Below are 16,032 nucleotides of genomic sequence, written 5' to 3' on the forward strand. Positions count from 1 at the left end.
ATGTTGTAAAAAGTACAGAATGTACTACAAGAAAAAAAGCAACAGCAAGCAACACAATCATAGTTTCAACTGAGCCTCAGCTGAATTAAAATTCAGACATACACACAAATAACAGTTCTTCCCTTCAAGCTTCAGAGATATGGACCATCTACAACAGAAATCCAAGACTGAATATAACTATTCAGTAAGAAAAATGAAAACAAGTTTAAAGAGAATAAAAATAATGAGAAAGACACCGGGGAGAAAGAAAAAAAACACAACTCATGTTTCAGAAGATAACCAAACTCCTGGCTCTTTATCTATATGTATTTGCTTTGCCTCCCTGACTATTGGCTGTGATGAAGTGCAAATACATTTTAAAAAGACAAGAATACTTCAACTATGGGACACATACCTTGAAGTGCCCAAATAAGAAAGCTAGTATATCCAAGGAGTGTATAATGACCTAAAGCAAGTAAGTGTTCCAGATAGAAAGTCAAGCCAAGAGATAAAATTTTGGTACTCCTAACTGTCCTCAGACTTTCTCTGATGACTTCTTAGTGAATCCAAGAATATCAGCCAGAGACAGACACCTGCATCATCTGCTTAAGCTCTGGCAGAATGAATGCGCTCACCTAACCCTTAAAAATCAAAGCCACAATGAACATGTTATGGCACTACCCCTTCCAAATAAAATCTACTGAAATACTGAGCACTCGAAAGATTTAAAGTGGTCAAAGCAAATTTGATATGCAGAACACAAGGAAGTATCTCACTTCTTCCGCCTAGTGAAACAGATTGATGAGATTATTTTCATTGGAAAAAGTACTTTGTGTAAGCTTGTTTTAACTTTTAAAATATTCCTTAGAAATATACTGGATTAGAACTAGACAAGTGATTTTAAGAACACTTAAGTCTGATGTGATTATTATTATTATTAGAGACTTTCAGTTAACTTTGTTGGTCTGGGAAGGCTGAAAGGCATGCAGTTCCACCTCACACCATGAAAAAACACTTGCAACAATGCCTGCCATAGCTCTCATTAAAGTATACTATAAAGTAAAGCTAACAAAAAATTACAAACATTTCAAGAGCAGACAAGATGGCATGTTTAAGGGTTATAGCCTAAAAAGTACAAATTGGAAGCAATATACTTAATTTCATCATGTAGGATCCAAGACAGACTTTCACTAGCACTTCACATATAGATCTTTGATACTAACATGCATATAGGTTTACAGTAAAACCATTTCTATTCCACCGAAAACAGGAGACTATGAGAAATCCTTTCCTATATGCATTTCTGCCATTACCGTGCTTAAGCTTGCTGTCGTTTTCAACTGTCTGAAATTCTCCCACTTGGTTTTGTTGGGGGAGGGAGGGAGGGAAAAAAAAGAGAATGGGAGATATGCTCTAGAAATGCAAACTTCTGGCTCTACCAACATGGGAAGCAAACTGCCTGCGCAGCCATGCCAGCATGACAAAGCAGGAAATGCTAACCTAAACTTTGGCTCCAAATTTGGATGCATGCTCAACACAGGCCATTCCAGTGCAGTGTTTATGACCCCAGAACGCCAAGACAAAAGTCATGCTCAAAGGATTTTGACTTTTGAAAGCAAGAAAATTCAGTAACAATCCTCAAAAAACAACTGGAAAATAAAACTGCTCAACAATTTAAAGAAAACAGAACATATCACTGCAAAAGCATAATGTATGCAATGTTAGGGAAAAATATTTCACATGTGCTATTGTTGGGGTTTTTTAAGCTCAGCATATTTTAAGACACAGATAAGCACATAAGCAAGGAGTCAGTCTACAACGTGTGACTTAAAAACAAAGCTGTCGTGCCTACAAGCACGGTTAAGACTTGATCTCCTAGGTATGCTATTTACATGTATTTTGAATACTATAGTATTTAAGCCATTATGGCAAAACATGCTGATCTCTACAGACCAACACTAAGTTTTACTGTGTGAACACATCAGCAATACTGCTACTGTAGCTACAAATGGGTCTAACCATATATTCAGAGAGAACTGCAAAGTAGCAGTTAACCTAAGATTGTCTTGTTTGATGGTCATAGATAGTATGAATAAAATCCTTCGAAAAAAAAACGTGGGGTTTAAAAATAATGACATTATATGCAGGACACCTTCCAACTTCCAGGTCAGAAATAGGTCTTTCGGGCCCCTAGCATATTTTTAGGTTCCCAAAATATTCTTAATCAGTTTATTTCCATTCGGATTTTAGTTTGTCTCAAAATTTCTTAGTTATGCTTTTGTATGTATGTGAAATGCACTGCAGAAAAAAAGGCTTTCACCAAGACTGCACACAGCTTGGTAAGTCATCAAAACGGGGTTTCTTCTGTTAGTCTAAATCCAGAGAGCACCTTATTAATCACTGTAAATGAAAAATACCTATCCCAAGTTCACTTGGATTACAGAAGCATCATAGTTGGCTTTTCCATTTCAAAACTACCAAGTTAGCATGTGCTTTTGTTACATCAAATTTGTTTAAAAGTCAAGCTCATCTCTAAGCCAGTTTTACCATATCAATAATAATTGTGATGCTGAAGAATATGTGCAAGATACTCTAGTGAGATAAAAAGCTCATAAAAAGCTTATGTTATTGAAAAGCGCTGTTTCGAGCCGCAATATTAAAATGAAATTTCACCCGGAAAAAATTTGGAAAAATACCTTGATATATCAACTCAACCACATTGAAATCCACTCAGATAAGTACACTTTATCCTCTCAAACCTCACTCTATGCAATACTGCTGAAAAAAAACCAGTAAGAGGCCTTCATCACACAAACAATAGGCAAGGTGAAACACACAGGGTATCAGAATTGAAGCTGCAGCAATTTCAAACATCCATCAGACTCAAGTTTTGGTAGTGCTGTGTTGGTCCTTTGCATGTGAGTATCAAAACACCATTGATACATATTTTACCTACCTTAGATTCAGAGCTCAGTCTTAGAAAGTTCGCTACAATCTGCAAATGATTGAAGTACATAGATGGCTCAGTTCAACCCTTTGTTTACATTTTTACTGTATTATAATAGCTACATTATTCATGTTTTCTGTTTCCACAGAAGGAGAAACACATCTATTAGTATTTAATCCTTCCATCAACTATAACAAGCTGCACATTTGCCTCACTCAAAACTATTCAGTTAAATTGTGACTACACATGTACTGCTGAACAAGCCATACCTATAAGATTTAGGAGTGTATTCTAAGAGGACAGAAAATCTGCTAGTAAAAGGCTTGGTATTTCCAACTACCTGAAACAATGGAGAAGCTGAACTGGGGAAAATATGACAAAGAGAAATCAATTAGCTAAGTGCAAACTGGGCTAATGAAGTACAATGTTTTGTGTGATATGACAGTGAGCCCTTACTGAACTTAATGTGTTTAAATTGCTTTCTTCCTGAAGACATCCAGATCCTGTCTTTTTCCCTAAGCTTTCTATAAAAATGCAGAAGGTGAAGAGGACCACTATTTTTAGCGAACGCTAAAAGCTGACACCCTATTTGAAGGTTCATTCTTCTGCTACCATAATCAGCACAAAGCATGCTACGGGGGAAAAAACTAGAACTATTATTGGACTCAAGCAATATAATACATAATTTATCAATTTGAAACTACTGTAAAAATTAAAGGAATAGTCACCTTAACATGTGTACTTTCCAAAATCTTTTGTCGTTGACAAAAAGCTTCACAAAAATGTGGATCTAACAACCCTAGGTAAGACAAAGGGTTTATAAAGCCATACCATAGCATTAATATCAGGAACAGCTTATGAAAAAATCTTCCAGGTTTTTGACAATCTAAATGCACTGACAGTGTCCCTTTAAGAGCTGAATGTGAGATACTGTGATCAGCTAATACAGCTGTACACTTGGTAACTCAATCTTCATGAGCAACTGAGCCAGTACTGATTTACTGAAAAAGTAATATAAATACTCATATTAAAAATCCAAAAATTAATGTTGCAAGAAAATATGAAACAGGAGATTCTCCTCAATTTCAGAATGACCATTCAGCCGTCACTCTTGCTCAGGAAGTCAGCTGATGGAGAACTCTGGTCTACTTTGAAAGAAATCAAGAATAGTGAGTCACACTGCCATTTAAACAAACAGTTCATACTTAGCAGGGGAACAAAACATCATGCCGTTGGATGACATAACCAGACAATCCCATCGAGCTTGTATCGCATCTTGTCATTTGTACGTATAATAAAAATCTGTTTTACAATTCATACATGTGAAACAAGTGGATCTTAGCAAGTATCTCAGAAGCTTGTCAATATACCAAAAAACAAGCATGATAATCAAAAGATGTTAAGCCAGAAAAATTTCCCAGAGAAAGGCTTAATAAAAGTTTGGATTTATTACTTCACCTAATACCACACCTAAGATCACCTAAAGGTTGCATTTTTGTAAAATGATCTTCTCCCGCTCTAAGATAAATCACTTTTCAAACATGTCTGCTATATTTTAGTTAACTGCTATTTTATGGTTTTAATATTTGTAGCTGCTTTAAAAGAAGTGAATCAGCACTTTATGTTCTGAGTGAAAACTATTTCAAATGCTGAGCATATTTCAAAAACTGAGCATTCTGATTACTTTTATTATTCTGAATTTGTAAGTTTCTCATACCATGTATGTTTAAATACCCATTTACCTTGACAAAAATTTTTAGTAGACATGAACAACAGGATAACATGACATAGTGCTCAAAGGCCAATGTGAAGTTGACGACAGTTAACTGCCCTGGATCGCATCCTGTGAGTGCTGAAGGACCAGTTAAGCGCTCCAGAATTTGATCTGATTTATGAAAAACCACTACTTCAATTAGTAGAGCCAAAATGGGAACCTGTGACTTCAGCAGCAGATGACCTGGCACTTGCAGTATATTCATCTATTTTTGCAGACACTAAAGAGTTAGAATTTCTATTTAGTCACCTGACTGCACATGTGAACACCTCTTCAACAGCCAGTTCCACATGTGGAACAGAGCAAAAAACATGCATAAGCAAGGGTGGGTTCAAGCCCAGATAGAGACTTGTAACCAAAACAGATCAAAGTCATTGCTCCACAGAAAAAAAGAGCAGCTATTTGCAGTAATGAATAGTACTGGCAAGTCAAAACAGTCATGACAACTCAACTGCCCACTTGATTGAGTAGTTGAGCACAGCTGGTTCACTTAGAGCAAATTATTTGACATGGGTTTAATTAGAATAATTATCAATAGCAATGGGAAAGAGCAAGTATTTCCTGTGTGTGCCTACAGTGGTAAGTGTTCGCAAAAGCTTGGTATAGCTCATGTAACTAAACAAAAACATCAGAAAATGGGAAAGATTAGCACACAGATGTATAAGAGGACAGCAGATGGTAATAAGACAAAAAAAAACGTGTGGAACTAGCACTTTTTTTTTTACATTTCATCACTAAACTGGCATTTTAAAATGTTTAGGCTCACTTGATCACCTAGTGGCAAAGCCATACAATGCAACAAGAGAGAAACTTCCTTCCCAAACAAACATGGCATGTTATCCCATAGACTCTGCTTTGACTAGAAAGTGGAGGTGGCAGAAAGGGAACTTATTTGCCGTATTAAATACCAAGAGCAGTAACTAATCCTCAGATAGTAGAGGGAGCATTACATGAGAAAAACAAATTAAGAGGGGAAATACACATTAGTATGTCCCACATGAAAAATACACGATATACTTTGCTATTATACTAATAATGTCCTTTATGTGAAACAAATCCAGGGTTTGATCCAGTGCCAGAAAGAACGGGTACACTTCCTAAAGCACATGTTTAACCTAGAGTTTGTCTTTTAGCAACTCATACACTGAGCAAGAGAATGTTGGCCCACCCCAAAAAGAAGACCTGCTTTGAAGGGATAGCTGCAATATAGACATTAGAAAACCACAGCTTCTCAAGGCTCTGATACAACAGGCAGGTTTATAAAAATACAGGTATGCGGAGAAAAGTTGTAGTAAATTCATTGGAAAGAAAGTGTTTTGAAAGAGTTGTGCTCCATTCAGTACTTTTGGACACGTAGTGTTTAAAAAAAAAAAAAAGGGCTCATCTCCCAAACTGTAAGTAATTGATTATACAGGGCTGTATAGAGAAAGCAAAGTTTTCATGAACCCACGAGGCTCACCAGCTAAGGTTCTGAAACATAAGACGATACAAAAAAAGACAAAGTTTAACTGAAGTCAACTTGGAGGCTACATCACAGTTTAAAAACTGAGGAATAACTGAAGTTGAAAAAAGAAATAAAAGTTGGGTACCAAACTATAGTCAGGGCCTGCACTTCTTCAAACTATCTGAGCTCTGCTTATTTTTGAAGAAGCCCCCATATTGCTTATTTCACAACGATGACACTTTGGACAACTAGCTAACTGTTGTCTCTGGGAAGTTTGTGTTTTACGATTTTTCCACCTGTTAATAGTCAACCTACCTGCCCATAGTTGTCTATGCCAGTTACTAATCTATTTAAGTTTAATAAATCAAAAGCTGTCCTTAGGGACTGGCCAAGAGTCGTAAGTCCTTCAGCTTGAAGGTTTTTCAGTTCATTCATAAACGTTGCATGGTTTTCCTTCCAGCCAGCCTGAAAAGAGAAATGTGAGAAGACTTATCCTCCAGATACGAGCTTTGCTTTCCCGTTAGGCTACAAAGTGCCCTCCTTGCTGTGTGCAGCTCCCTACAAACGCTAACAAAACAGCTCAGAAGTTACTACTATTTACTGTTGTTCCATAAAGCCTGAAAAGATGTGCTTCTTTTAAACCACAGAGTTCCCCAACTATTCAATGAAGATTTTTTTTTTTCTTTGTTCCACAGGTCAAATTTCTGTGAAGTCACCGATGCAGAAGCCTTACAGCTGTTTACACCGCGCTCCCACAGCCCTTTCTAGATGGAAGCCGGCTGCACTCTGAAGCGACCTCCAACAGGTTCACCGTCCTGTGTCATGTGGACCCACCGCCCCTTCCCCCCGCGGCACGTCCCCCCCCCGCCCCGGCGGGGGTGAGGGAAGTGCCGTCCCCTTCCGAGTCCGGGCTCTCGGGGCTGAAGTCGGTCCTTCCCCCGCTCGCCCCTTCCAAGCTTGAACTCTCTCCTTGGAGTTGCTGTCACTTCTCCCAACTTGAATAAATATCCCCCACAGTTCATTGCTGCTCACACACACCACACAGGGAAAAAATGTCGGCCATGTTGATGTCAGCGCTGCCGCCGCCGCCGCCGGAGCCCGTGTGTGCCGAGCTCCCGCGGACCGCCGGCAGCCCGGGCGAGGCGGGCGGGGGGGCGGCCGCCGGCAGCGGCCCGCGGCGGCGCGGAGGGGCCGGAAGGAGGCCGGGGGGAAGCGGGGGGAGGGGGGGAGCGAGCGGGGGTTACCTTGATAGCGTAGGGAGGCTCCTCGAAAGTGACCAGCATGTACCTGTCTCCCCTGCTGGCCGGGTCCCGGGCTCGAAGCTGCGGCGCGGGGGACAAAGCAGAGGGTGAGCCGAGAGGCGGCGGCAGCAGCGCCGCCGGAGCCCCCCGGCTCGGCTCGGCACGGCCCGGCGCGGCCCTCCTCTTCTCTCCCCTCCCTCCCTCCCTGCCCGCACACACACGCACTCCCTCCCGCCCGCCCTCGCCCCGCGCCCCCGGCCCAGGCAGCCCCCCGCGCCCTGCCTCCCCCTCCCCTCCCCGCGCAGTCACTCTCGCTCTCTCTCGCCTCCTCTCGCAAGGCAGAGCCGGTACCTTCATGAAAGTCTCTACAGCGCCTTTGGCTATGTCCAGATAGGTGGTGCCCAGATGGGTGCGCTGGTTCATGGAGGCGGACGTGTCTATCAGGAAGAGTAAGATGGGCATAGTGCGGAGGGGCCGGCGGCCGGGCGGCTACATGGACAGCGGGCGGGGGGCTGAGGGGAGAACCGCGGGGCGGGGTGGGAGGAAGGGAGGAAGAGAAGAAGAAGAAGACGGGGGACAGGAGAGGAGTAAGTGGCTGTGAGTGCTCTGCACGGGGAAGGGCGCCTCCCCGCTGCCCCTCTGCCGAGGCGGGGGGGAAGGGGGGGGCAGCCCTGCCTGCCCTGCCCTCCTTTGTGTGAGGGCCCTGCTCAGCCCAACACGGGCTGGTTCATGAGGGAGAGGCGGATAGGGCTGCGCTGCTGCTAACCTTCCCCCCCCACCACCTTCCTCCACCGCCGCCCGCCCTCCCCTCCCCCTGTTGATGTTACTCAGAAGTTTCAGGCGGAGCAGCCGCAGCCCCGCCACCCCGGCACTTTCTCTCTCTCTGACTGAGGCGCTTCCTCGCTCGCCGCCCGCTTTTAAGGGAGCCTGGGCAGGTCGGGGCCCGCCTCCGAAGGACACGTCCCCGCCCCACGTGACCGCCTCCCGGCCCCACCATAGGGCTCCCGGTAGCCGCTCATTAGCATATTCAAATCGCCGGGGGAGGGCGGAGGGGGGGCGGGCGGAGCCGCGGAGGGGGCGGGCGGCGGGGGGCCGCCGCGCAGGCGCAGTGGCGGGGGGTGGCCGGGGGACACGGGCCGGGGCGCCGTCCCTCAGACGGACGTTCTCGGGGCAGAAGGAGCGGGGAGGGGCGAGTGGGCAGCGCGGGGGGGGAGGGACCTGCCGCCGCCCTCGACGGGCTATTTCGAGGGCTCCGGCGTGACGCCTCCCGCGGGGGTAGCGCCCTGCCCGGCCCGCCTGCTTTGAGGCCGCTCGGGCGGGTGGCGGGGGAGGCCCCAGGGGAGCGCGGGCCGCCGCAGGCTTCCCCGCGGCGGCCGGGGCGGTGACTCCGGCGCTGGGGGTTTGTCCCCGCCGGGAGCGGGCGGGTGAGTCACGGGGGGGAGGGGGCGGGCGCCGCGGCTCTCCTTAAGGCTGCGGGAAGGTCGCCGGGCCGGGCCGTGGGGAGCCCCCTCCTGCCCCGGCGGGTCGTTCCCCCTCACCCGGAGGAAGGGGACCCTTCGGGGGGGTGCCCGTACCAGCTGCCGGCGCAGCCGCTCAGGGACCCGAGGTCAGCCTGGAGCCCGCCGGCCCTGGTGCCGGGGGAGCGGGGGGGCTCGCTGCTCGAGGGGACGTGGGCTCCTGGCAGGCAGCACTTGCGTCGTCTGTCATACCCACTGGGTTTAGGATGTGGAAGACTCTGTTCGGTACTATTTTCATGGTGAACTCCCAGAGACATGGTCTGGCCTTTCACTCGATGCTTAGGAAAAAAAAAAATAAAAAACTTGGCTAGCCCTAGCTGTGACCTTTTCCCCTACATACAGGCAGAGATTAATGTTTCTTTGATCCACGCTAAGGCACTCCAAATTTACTTCCTATAAAGCATATAATTGTGGAGTGTTTCCAACCAATTAATGACGAAGATCTCTGTTCTCAGTTGTTGTTTGTTTGGTGATTTGGGTTTCTTTTTTTTCCCCCAGCGGTTCAGTCTCAGTTGTTTCTGCTCTCATAGCCTTGGAGCAGTAACTCTGGAGCCATTTCTTAGCATAATCTGTTCAAGAGATTGCTCTGCTTCCTATCTGACTGATATTTTTTTGCCTGATCCAGCTGATGTGCTCCCATAGCCGCTGCTCTAGAAGGTATGAAGCCACTGTGCTCCTTCCTTCTCTCAAGATAAAATTGGCAGTGTCCTGGTTTGATTCATCTTGCTCTTCCAGGCAAGATTTCTGTTGTTAGGCAAGAGCTGGTTTGGGCTTTTTTTTTTTTTTTTTTTTTTAGACTAATGAAAGATTAGCATTTAGTTTCTAGGAAGAGAGAGGGATAGAATCATATTTCCATTACAGATTGGTATGCATTCTTATGCCTGCGAGCAGTTTATTTTGGCTTTCCTGTCGGGGCTGCATCTGTGGCCTGTGCCATCCCTTCTCAGGCATTGGGGTGAAGTCAGGGACGCTTCCCTTTCAGCCCAGTTCCCCATTCAAGGCCATTAAGAAATCTCCAGTCTCAAGGATACCATGAGAGCTGGGAAGGAAGACTTGGAGCTGATACAGACCAAATTATGGTGACTGGGTTTCAAATTTGGAAGCAACATCTTTTACTATGAATATTTCTTAGTGTGAAGCTTGCTGGTGGTGATAAGAGTAGCCAAGCTCATGTGCACCCAGCAGCTCTTGAGCTGTTTGTATCTTTCCAGCAGTCCAGTGTTATAGCTCCAGCAGTGGTGCTGTGTCTCATGACCGGCAGCAAGACTGTTCTGGTCCAGGTTCTACTGGTTAATCTGAATCCCTGCTGTCAGAGGAAGCAACCCAGCAGGTGCCCCAGAGGCCACATTGCTGGATTGTCTAGCTGCATGCCAGCCCCCGTTACACAGTAAAACATTCGGACTATCAGAGAGGCTTGGTTCACAGTCGTTTTCTCTCTACAGAAGTGTTTTGGGACACCTTTCTTCCCTTCAGCTCCCCATGGAAAGTTGCAGGTATCTTCTGCAGCTCCTAAGGTCAAGCAAGACTGGCTGCTGCTAGAGTAGTAATTGTCTCCCTGAGGTGGTGGGATTCAAGTTGTTAAGTAAAGGCTGCAGTGCTGCTTTAACAAATCATGCCTTGGGATTAGTAACTTCATTGGGGAGTAATGTTGAGTGAGTGTATGATGTCGGCCTCTAATTGGCTTCCTTTTAAATCTCTGAGATAGGCATACTCTTCAGACATGCTATCTTCTTTTCATATGTTGCTGATGTTTCATTGACTATCCTAATAAAAACAGCATCACTTTTACGTGTCAAGTATCATGTGTCTTCTTGGAGAGCATCCTAAAAATGGGAAACTTCTGGAATAGTTCCTTCTCCAAAGTGCTGGAAAAAAGGCATTTTAGAGCCATTGCCCTACCAGGAAAATGTCATGGTGAAAGGCAGCCTGGGCCATGGAGACTTTGCATAAATCCTGGAGGGTCATTTGGAATTTTTAAGTTTTGTTGCTAGTAAATGAAGCAAGAGGGGGGATAAAAAAAGCCATGTTAGCTCTTAGTGGTAGAATCGGTCATAAACCAGCATGAATTCTGTATCAACTTTGAAAATTGCAAGCTGTAGGCATGCTGTAATTTTCATACCAACACAAGAGGAAGGTGGAACCGAAACAGCTGGGCCCATTCTACCCCTCAGCCCTGGTGATTATTACTGATAGAAGAATCCCACAGACAAAACTTACATGCAGTTCCAATGGGATTTATACAAGCAAAACCACTTTACTGTAGTTTTCTGTACGTACTTGCTTTTTGCTGTTATCTTTGAAGCCATTTGGAACATTCCGTTCTTCCCACTCCTGTGCATCTTGTATTAGGGCCGTATTACATCCCCTATAGGGCAGAATCAAGGCTGGGTGTGTGTTGTCTGTGGTAGGCATTAGTACTTTTCTGCTGGGAGCTGGCCAATTTGATTAATATTGAGAAAGATTCTTTCAAAGATAGATAATCAACCCAAGCCTTAAGTGTGTATCAGCCTCTTGATGTGAGAGTCATAATGGCTAGTACTGCCATCAGAGTCACATTTATAAATACGGGAGATTTGCTGCAAAGGAACAAAACCCAGTTATATTAGTACTTATGCTCATTACTGGTAGAGCTGACACAGCTGAGCAGCGAGAGAGCTTGAGGCTGTCACTGAAAACAGATGCATCTTACTTTGCTTTCAGCTTTTTATATGGTGGGCAAAGTTATACCACATGCGTAGTCTAAATGAGCCGGTTCTACCTTTTCTCCTAAATCCAGATGAATGGTTTCAGTACGGTTCTGTCTGGAGGAATAGTCTTGCTGTCCTGATGATGCCAAGGATTCCAGCTACTTTCATACAGTTTTGATTCTTATCTGTCGTGCATCCATGAGGAAGCATGAACATGTATCTATGTCTAAGAATATTCATATTCTGATCTTCAGAACGGATGTTGTCCATTTAGGGAAAAATAAGAAGGTATTAAAAACTCAAATTTCACTTTAAATTTGAATGCTAAGTCAATACATCAAAACTCAAATACAAGTATGAAAATATACCTGAAATAAAATCATATGAAAAAATTGAAGAGCATGTTTGGTATCATTTGCTGTTACTGTATTTTTTCCTTAAACAGTTTCTTCTCCCAGTCGGTATTTGTGAGATTTTTGTTGTATTATCACATAGTGTTAGCCTTATTTTGTCCTAAACTACAAGTCTGAATGGAAGACATTATGCTAAAGACCTTCAAGCAGGTCTGAGAACTAAAATTGACAGGTTTTTTTTTTTTTTTACTTGGCTTTCTCCTTCTTGTTTCACAAAGAATATTTCAAGATCTTGGTCCGTCCAGGTTTTAATGACACAGGTAGATTTTTCAGAGCTTCCTTTCGAATACATTCAGTAGCCTTGTAGATTGTCACCATTAAACTTTTCTTCCCTGTTTAAAAGTCTTATATTTTCCATTGCCTAATTTTATGTTACTGCTTATCATTAAAATATATATCTTTATACAGCTTTCTGAGTTTCAGTTTATTATCTTTTAATATTTGTGTCCTATTCCCTTTAGTCTTCCCTTAGCCAAGTTCTGTGCATTCAACTTAATTGCTTTTTTTAAAAAATAAATTTTTTTTCACTTGTCTGGCATATATGGCAGCTCATATTGGTGGGGTTTTTGGTTGTTTTTACTAGTTTAGGGTTTTGATCCTACTTTTTTTTTTTTTTCTCTTCCTGAAATTGTTACCAAAGAGAAATTGATTTAATCTTATAATTCAGGTAGCTTAGGTAAAAATATAAAACTCATCCTAGACTGAGTAATTACTGAGAAAGCTGGGATCAGATAAGATGTAGCCTCAAAAATTTTTCAGAAAAGTGACATTAAGATAACTGGATCTCAGTTTTTTATGTATATTCTAGGACTTGGACTGAGGATTCCTATTTTTCTAAAATTTGCAGAGGCAGCTGCCTTCCTTTGAAACTGTCTAGCACCTTTTAGAAGTCTGTACTTTGGCTTCCCCAGCACCAGAACACAGCAAAACTACATCCCTTTGCAGAACAATGACCTCTAAAAGAAGTTGCATTCTGGCTTCTCTTGGCCCATCTTCAAAGACAGCCTCCATTTCATTGTCCGTCCATCGGGAAACCCAGAGGATAGCCTTTGAAGCTTCCTAGGGATTTTTGTATTCCCCACCACTCCTCCAGTCAACCAAATCCCTTGCTGTTTCCTGGCTCGGGAGTTGGAACCGCAGTGAACAGCAGTCTACCATCCAGGGGAAGAATAGTTAATGTGGAAATGCAAGGAAATGGGTATTATAGTAGTTTGATATAGTTTGTTTTCTAACTGTACAGACTGAATGTGGGTGCTGGAAGACTAAGTTCATGAATATTTGTGAAGTACTTAGGCTCTTCCAAAGAAATTTATGATAGAAGTGCACAGTAAGATCATTTTCAGAGGAAAAACTAATCTCTTTGAGGACCATCTGTGCTGTGACAGCAGAAGTCAGTCAATTAATGATGGAGAGGTTGCAAGGCACCTGAATAGAAGATAAGGAGGCTTTTGTCATTAAAATCAAACTGTATGTTTGATACATGCTTTTCCTTTAGTATTACTGGCCTAGGTATTCTAGGCTGTGAGTTGTCTTCATATGTATTTAACAGAGGAGGAGCTCTCCTATTTGGTACCATGGGGGAATATTAAATCTAACATGAAGAAAGCTGCTTAAAACATTTCAAAATTACAGTTGTAATAAGGTAATACATATGAGAATTCAAATAGAGTTACAGTTCTTATAGATCCTTCTTGATGTCTTACATTGCTCCTTTCGCTTAAGGTAGGACTGGTCAAGAACAAAAATCTGTCTCAGCTCTGGGCCTTTAAATTTATTCCATCTCTTGGGTATCTCAGCTGGCATGTCAAGACCCAAAGAGAACAGAAAACACCCTCTAGCATACAAAAGCTAAGATATTTTACCTTTCCTTTCCTTTCCTTTCCTTTCCTTTCCTTTCCTTTCCTTTCCTTTCCTTTCCTTTCCTTTCCTTTCCTTTCCTTTCCTTTCCTTTCCTTTCCTTTCCTTTCCTTTCCTTTCCTTTCCTTTCCTTTCCTTTCCTTTCCTTTCCTTTCCTTTCCTTTCCTTTCCTTTCCTTTCCTTTCCTTTCCTTTCCTTTCCTTTCCTTTCCTTTCCTTTCCTTCTGTCTTCTTGAACTTATTTTTCATCCTTGAGATGCTGGTAGCAACAGGCAGCAGCAGTCCACTTGATAACACCACAGTGCCTAGGAAAAAAATTACTGGTACAGATTTCTCATCTTCCCTCCACCCCCCCCAGGCTGTGAGGACAGGAGTCTTCTGCATTTGCTAAAAAAACAAGTCTGATGAGACCTTTGCTTATTATGCCAGGGAAAAAAAAATAATCCTCTCTTGTCAGGATGGCCAGAGATAATAGTTATATCTATCAGATAGTTTGAGAGAGATCATCTGTAGCAGTCCACCCTGGTTTTGTTTAGCTTTCTCTTCTGTAGCCCTGGTTAAAAGCTCCTCTGTGTGTAAGGGGTTAATGCAGTTCTTCACACAAATACCTGTAACGCACAATGTTGCCATGCAGGCTCTCCTCCGGATGACAGGAACAGAACTAGGATATTCTTCTCCCACAACACTACTTTCAAACAATCTTTCAGATGGTTGTTATATCCCTCCCAGGGAAGCTTTCCTGGGGCATCAGTGCCCTGCCCGTACCCGCTGACCTGAGCAATCCCCTGTCACCATTCCAGCAATTGCTTTTGTTCATTCCTCCAAGCATTCCTTCTTGCCTACACTACCAAGTTTCAGTAGCCCCGGAAATCATATCCTTCCCGAAGAGCTGGACCCTCCCGCACATTTCATAGCATAGCAACGTAACTCCATTACCATGGATCCCAGACACAGGCGTGCAGAATTTATCTAACTAATCGAGTGGCTAAGGGACACCAATTCCAGCAACAGTCAGCTTGGAGTATAAAGCAGTTACAGCTAAAAGATAGTCTACAAGCACTTCCCAGGGAGGCAAAACAATGAGGTGTATTTTTCTTCTTTTTTTTTTCTTTTTCTTTTTTAATGGCCAATATAATGGGTATAGTCTTGGTAAACAAGAGGACAGAATTATTCATTCATCCCTAAATTGCTTCCCACTGAGGTATCACACCTGCATGTGGTATTTGAGAGCTGGGAGCTCTTTCTTTAAAATATTGCCACACTGTAGAAGTTTATTATCTAGCTTTTACTCTAAATGTGACTATTATGCATTGCCATCTTTTGCCCCAAATCAAAACACACTCTAAAAGAAAGATGCGCTTGATTGCTCTCTGCAAAGCAGCTGGCATGACTGGTGTCAAAAGGAATATAGACCAGTTGGTCTGTCTTTTGCCACTTAGCAGTTAATGAAAACTTACCAAATCTCAACTAGTAGCTAATTGGAAATCTCTACAAAAGCCATCTATAAAGCACACACTTAGGTCTTCTAGAATAAAACAAACCTGATAAAGCCTCTTTCATCCAGGGAAGAAACCTGTTCATCTGTATTCCTTGACTTCAAGCACCTTTGGCAAGGTGTTTGGGACCGTTTGCTGAGCATGTTATTTGAAAGATACAGTTAAAATTAAACGAGAGGGGTTTTTTCTACTTTTGTGCACATGTTGAAGCCCTGATATAAGGCCTGTTTGTTACAGAAAACTTGAATGGATGCCACAGTAGGCAAATCTGTCTTGCACCAACTTGCAGAAAAATAGTGTCTTGTTTTAGAAATATTTCAAATGGGAAGGAAGGACACTTAAAACATGGCTTTGAAAAGCACAAAAGGATAATTCTTACGAAGTTGAGATTACAAAAGCATTCCTCGTTAGGAAAAATTTAGAACTGACTTGAGACCAGCTTATAACGAACCTTGAATTACAAGTGTAACCTTTTTTCGTAACAACAGTCTTCACTAAGCAGTGCTATTTTGGTCAGCGATGAGTTCTTTTGTTGTTGGAGATGGCTTTCAATTTCATGATGTTGCAATCGGAAAGCCTCGAACATTTCGGGATCAGTTCTAATATTTTCCTGTTGGTAAGCCATTTTTAAGGCAATATACGGTTTATGGTTATTTTCCAAGCATGTGTCCAAAATAA

General features: G+C 43.1%; 1 protein-coding gene across 3 annotated transcripts in view; it reads right to left on the reverse strand.

Annotated features, from left to right (window-relative positions):
- The window catches only part of INTS6 (integrator complex subunit 6), a 45,968-nt gene extending 37,703 nt beyond the window's left edge, over positions 1–8,265 (reverse strand). For 2 of the 3 annotated variants that reach the window (XM_074815757.1, XM_074815756.1), the window contains exons 1-3: positions 7,737–8,265; positions 7,389–7,466; positions 6,460–6,609 (exon numbers count right to left, since the gene is read on the reverse strand). In XM_074815757.1, the coding sequence (XP_074671858.1) occupies positions 6,460–6,609; positions 7,389–7,466; positions 7,737–7,847 (339 nt within the window). In that variant the 5' untranslated portion in view covers positions 7,848–8,265. The remainder of the gene's footprint in view (positions 1–6,459; positions 6,610–7,388; positions 7,467–7,736) is intronic. The other variant, XM_074815754.1, reaches the window with a different exon arrangement.
- Positions 8,266–16,032: the final 7,767 nt, after the last annotated feature.

Source organism: Strix aluco, chromosome 2, assembly GCF_031877795.1.
Source record: "Strix aluco isolate bStrAlu1 chromosome 2, bStrAlu1.hap1, whole genome shotgun sequence".
Lineage (NCBI taxonomy): Eukaryota > Metazoa > Chordata > Aves > Strigiformes > Strigidae > Strix > Strix aluco.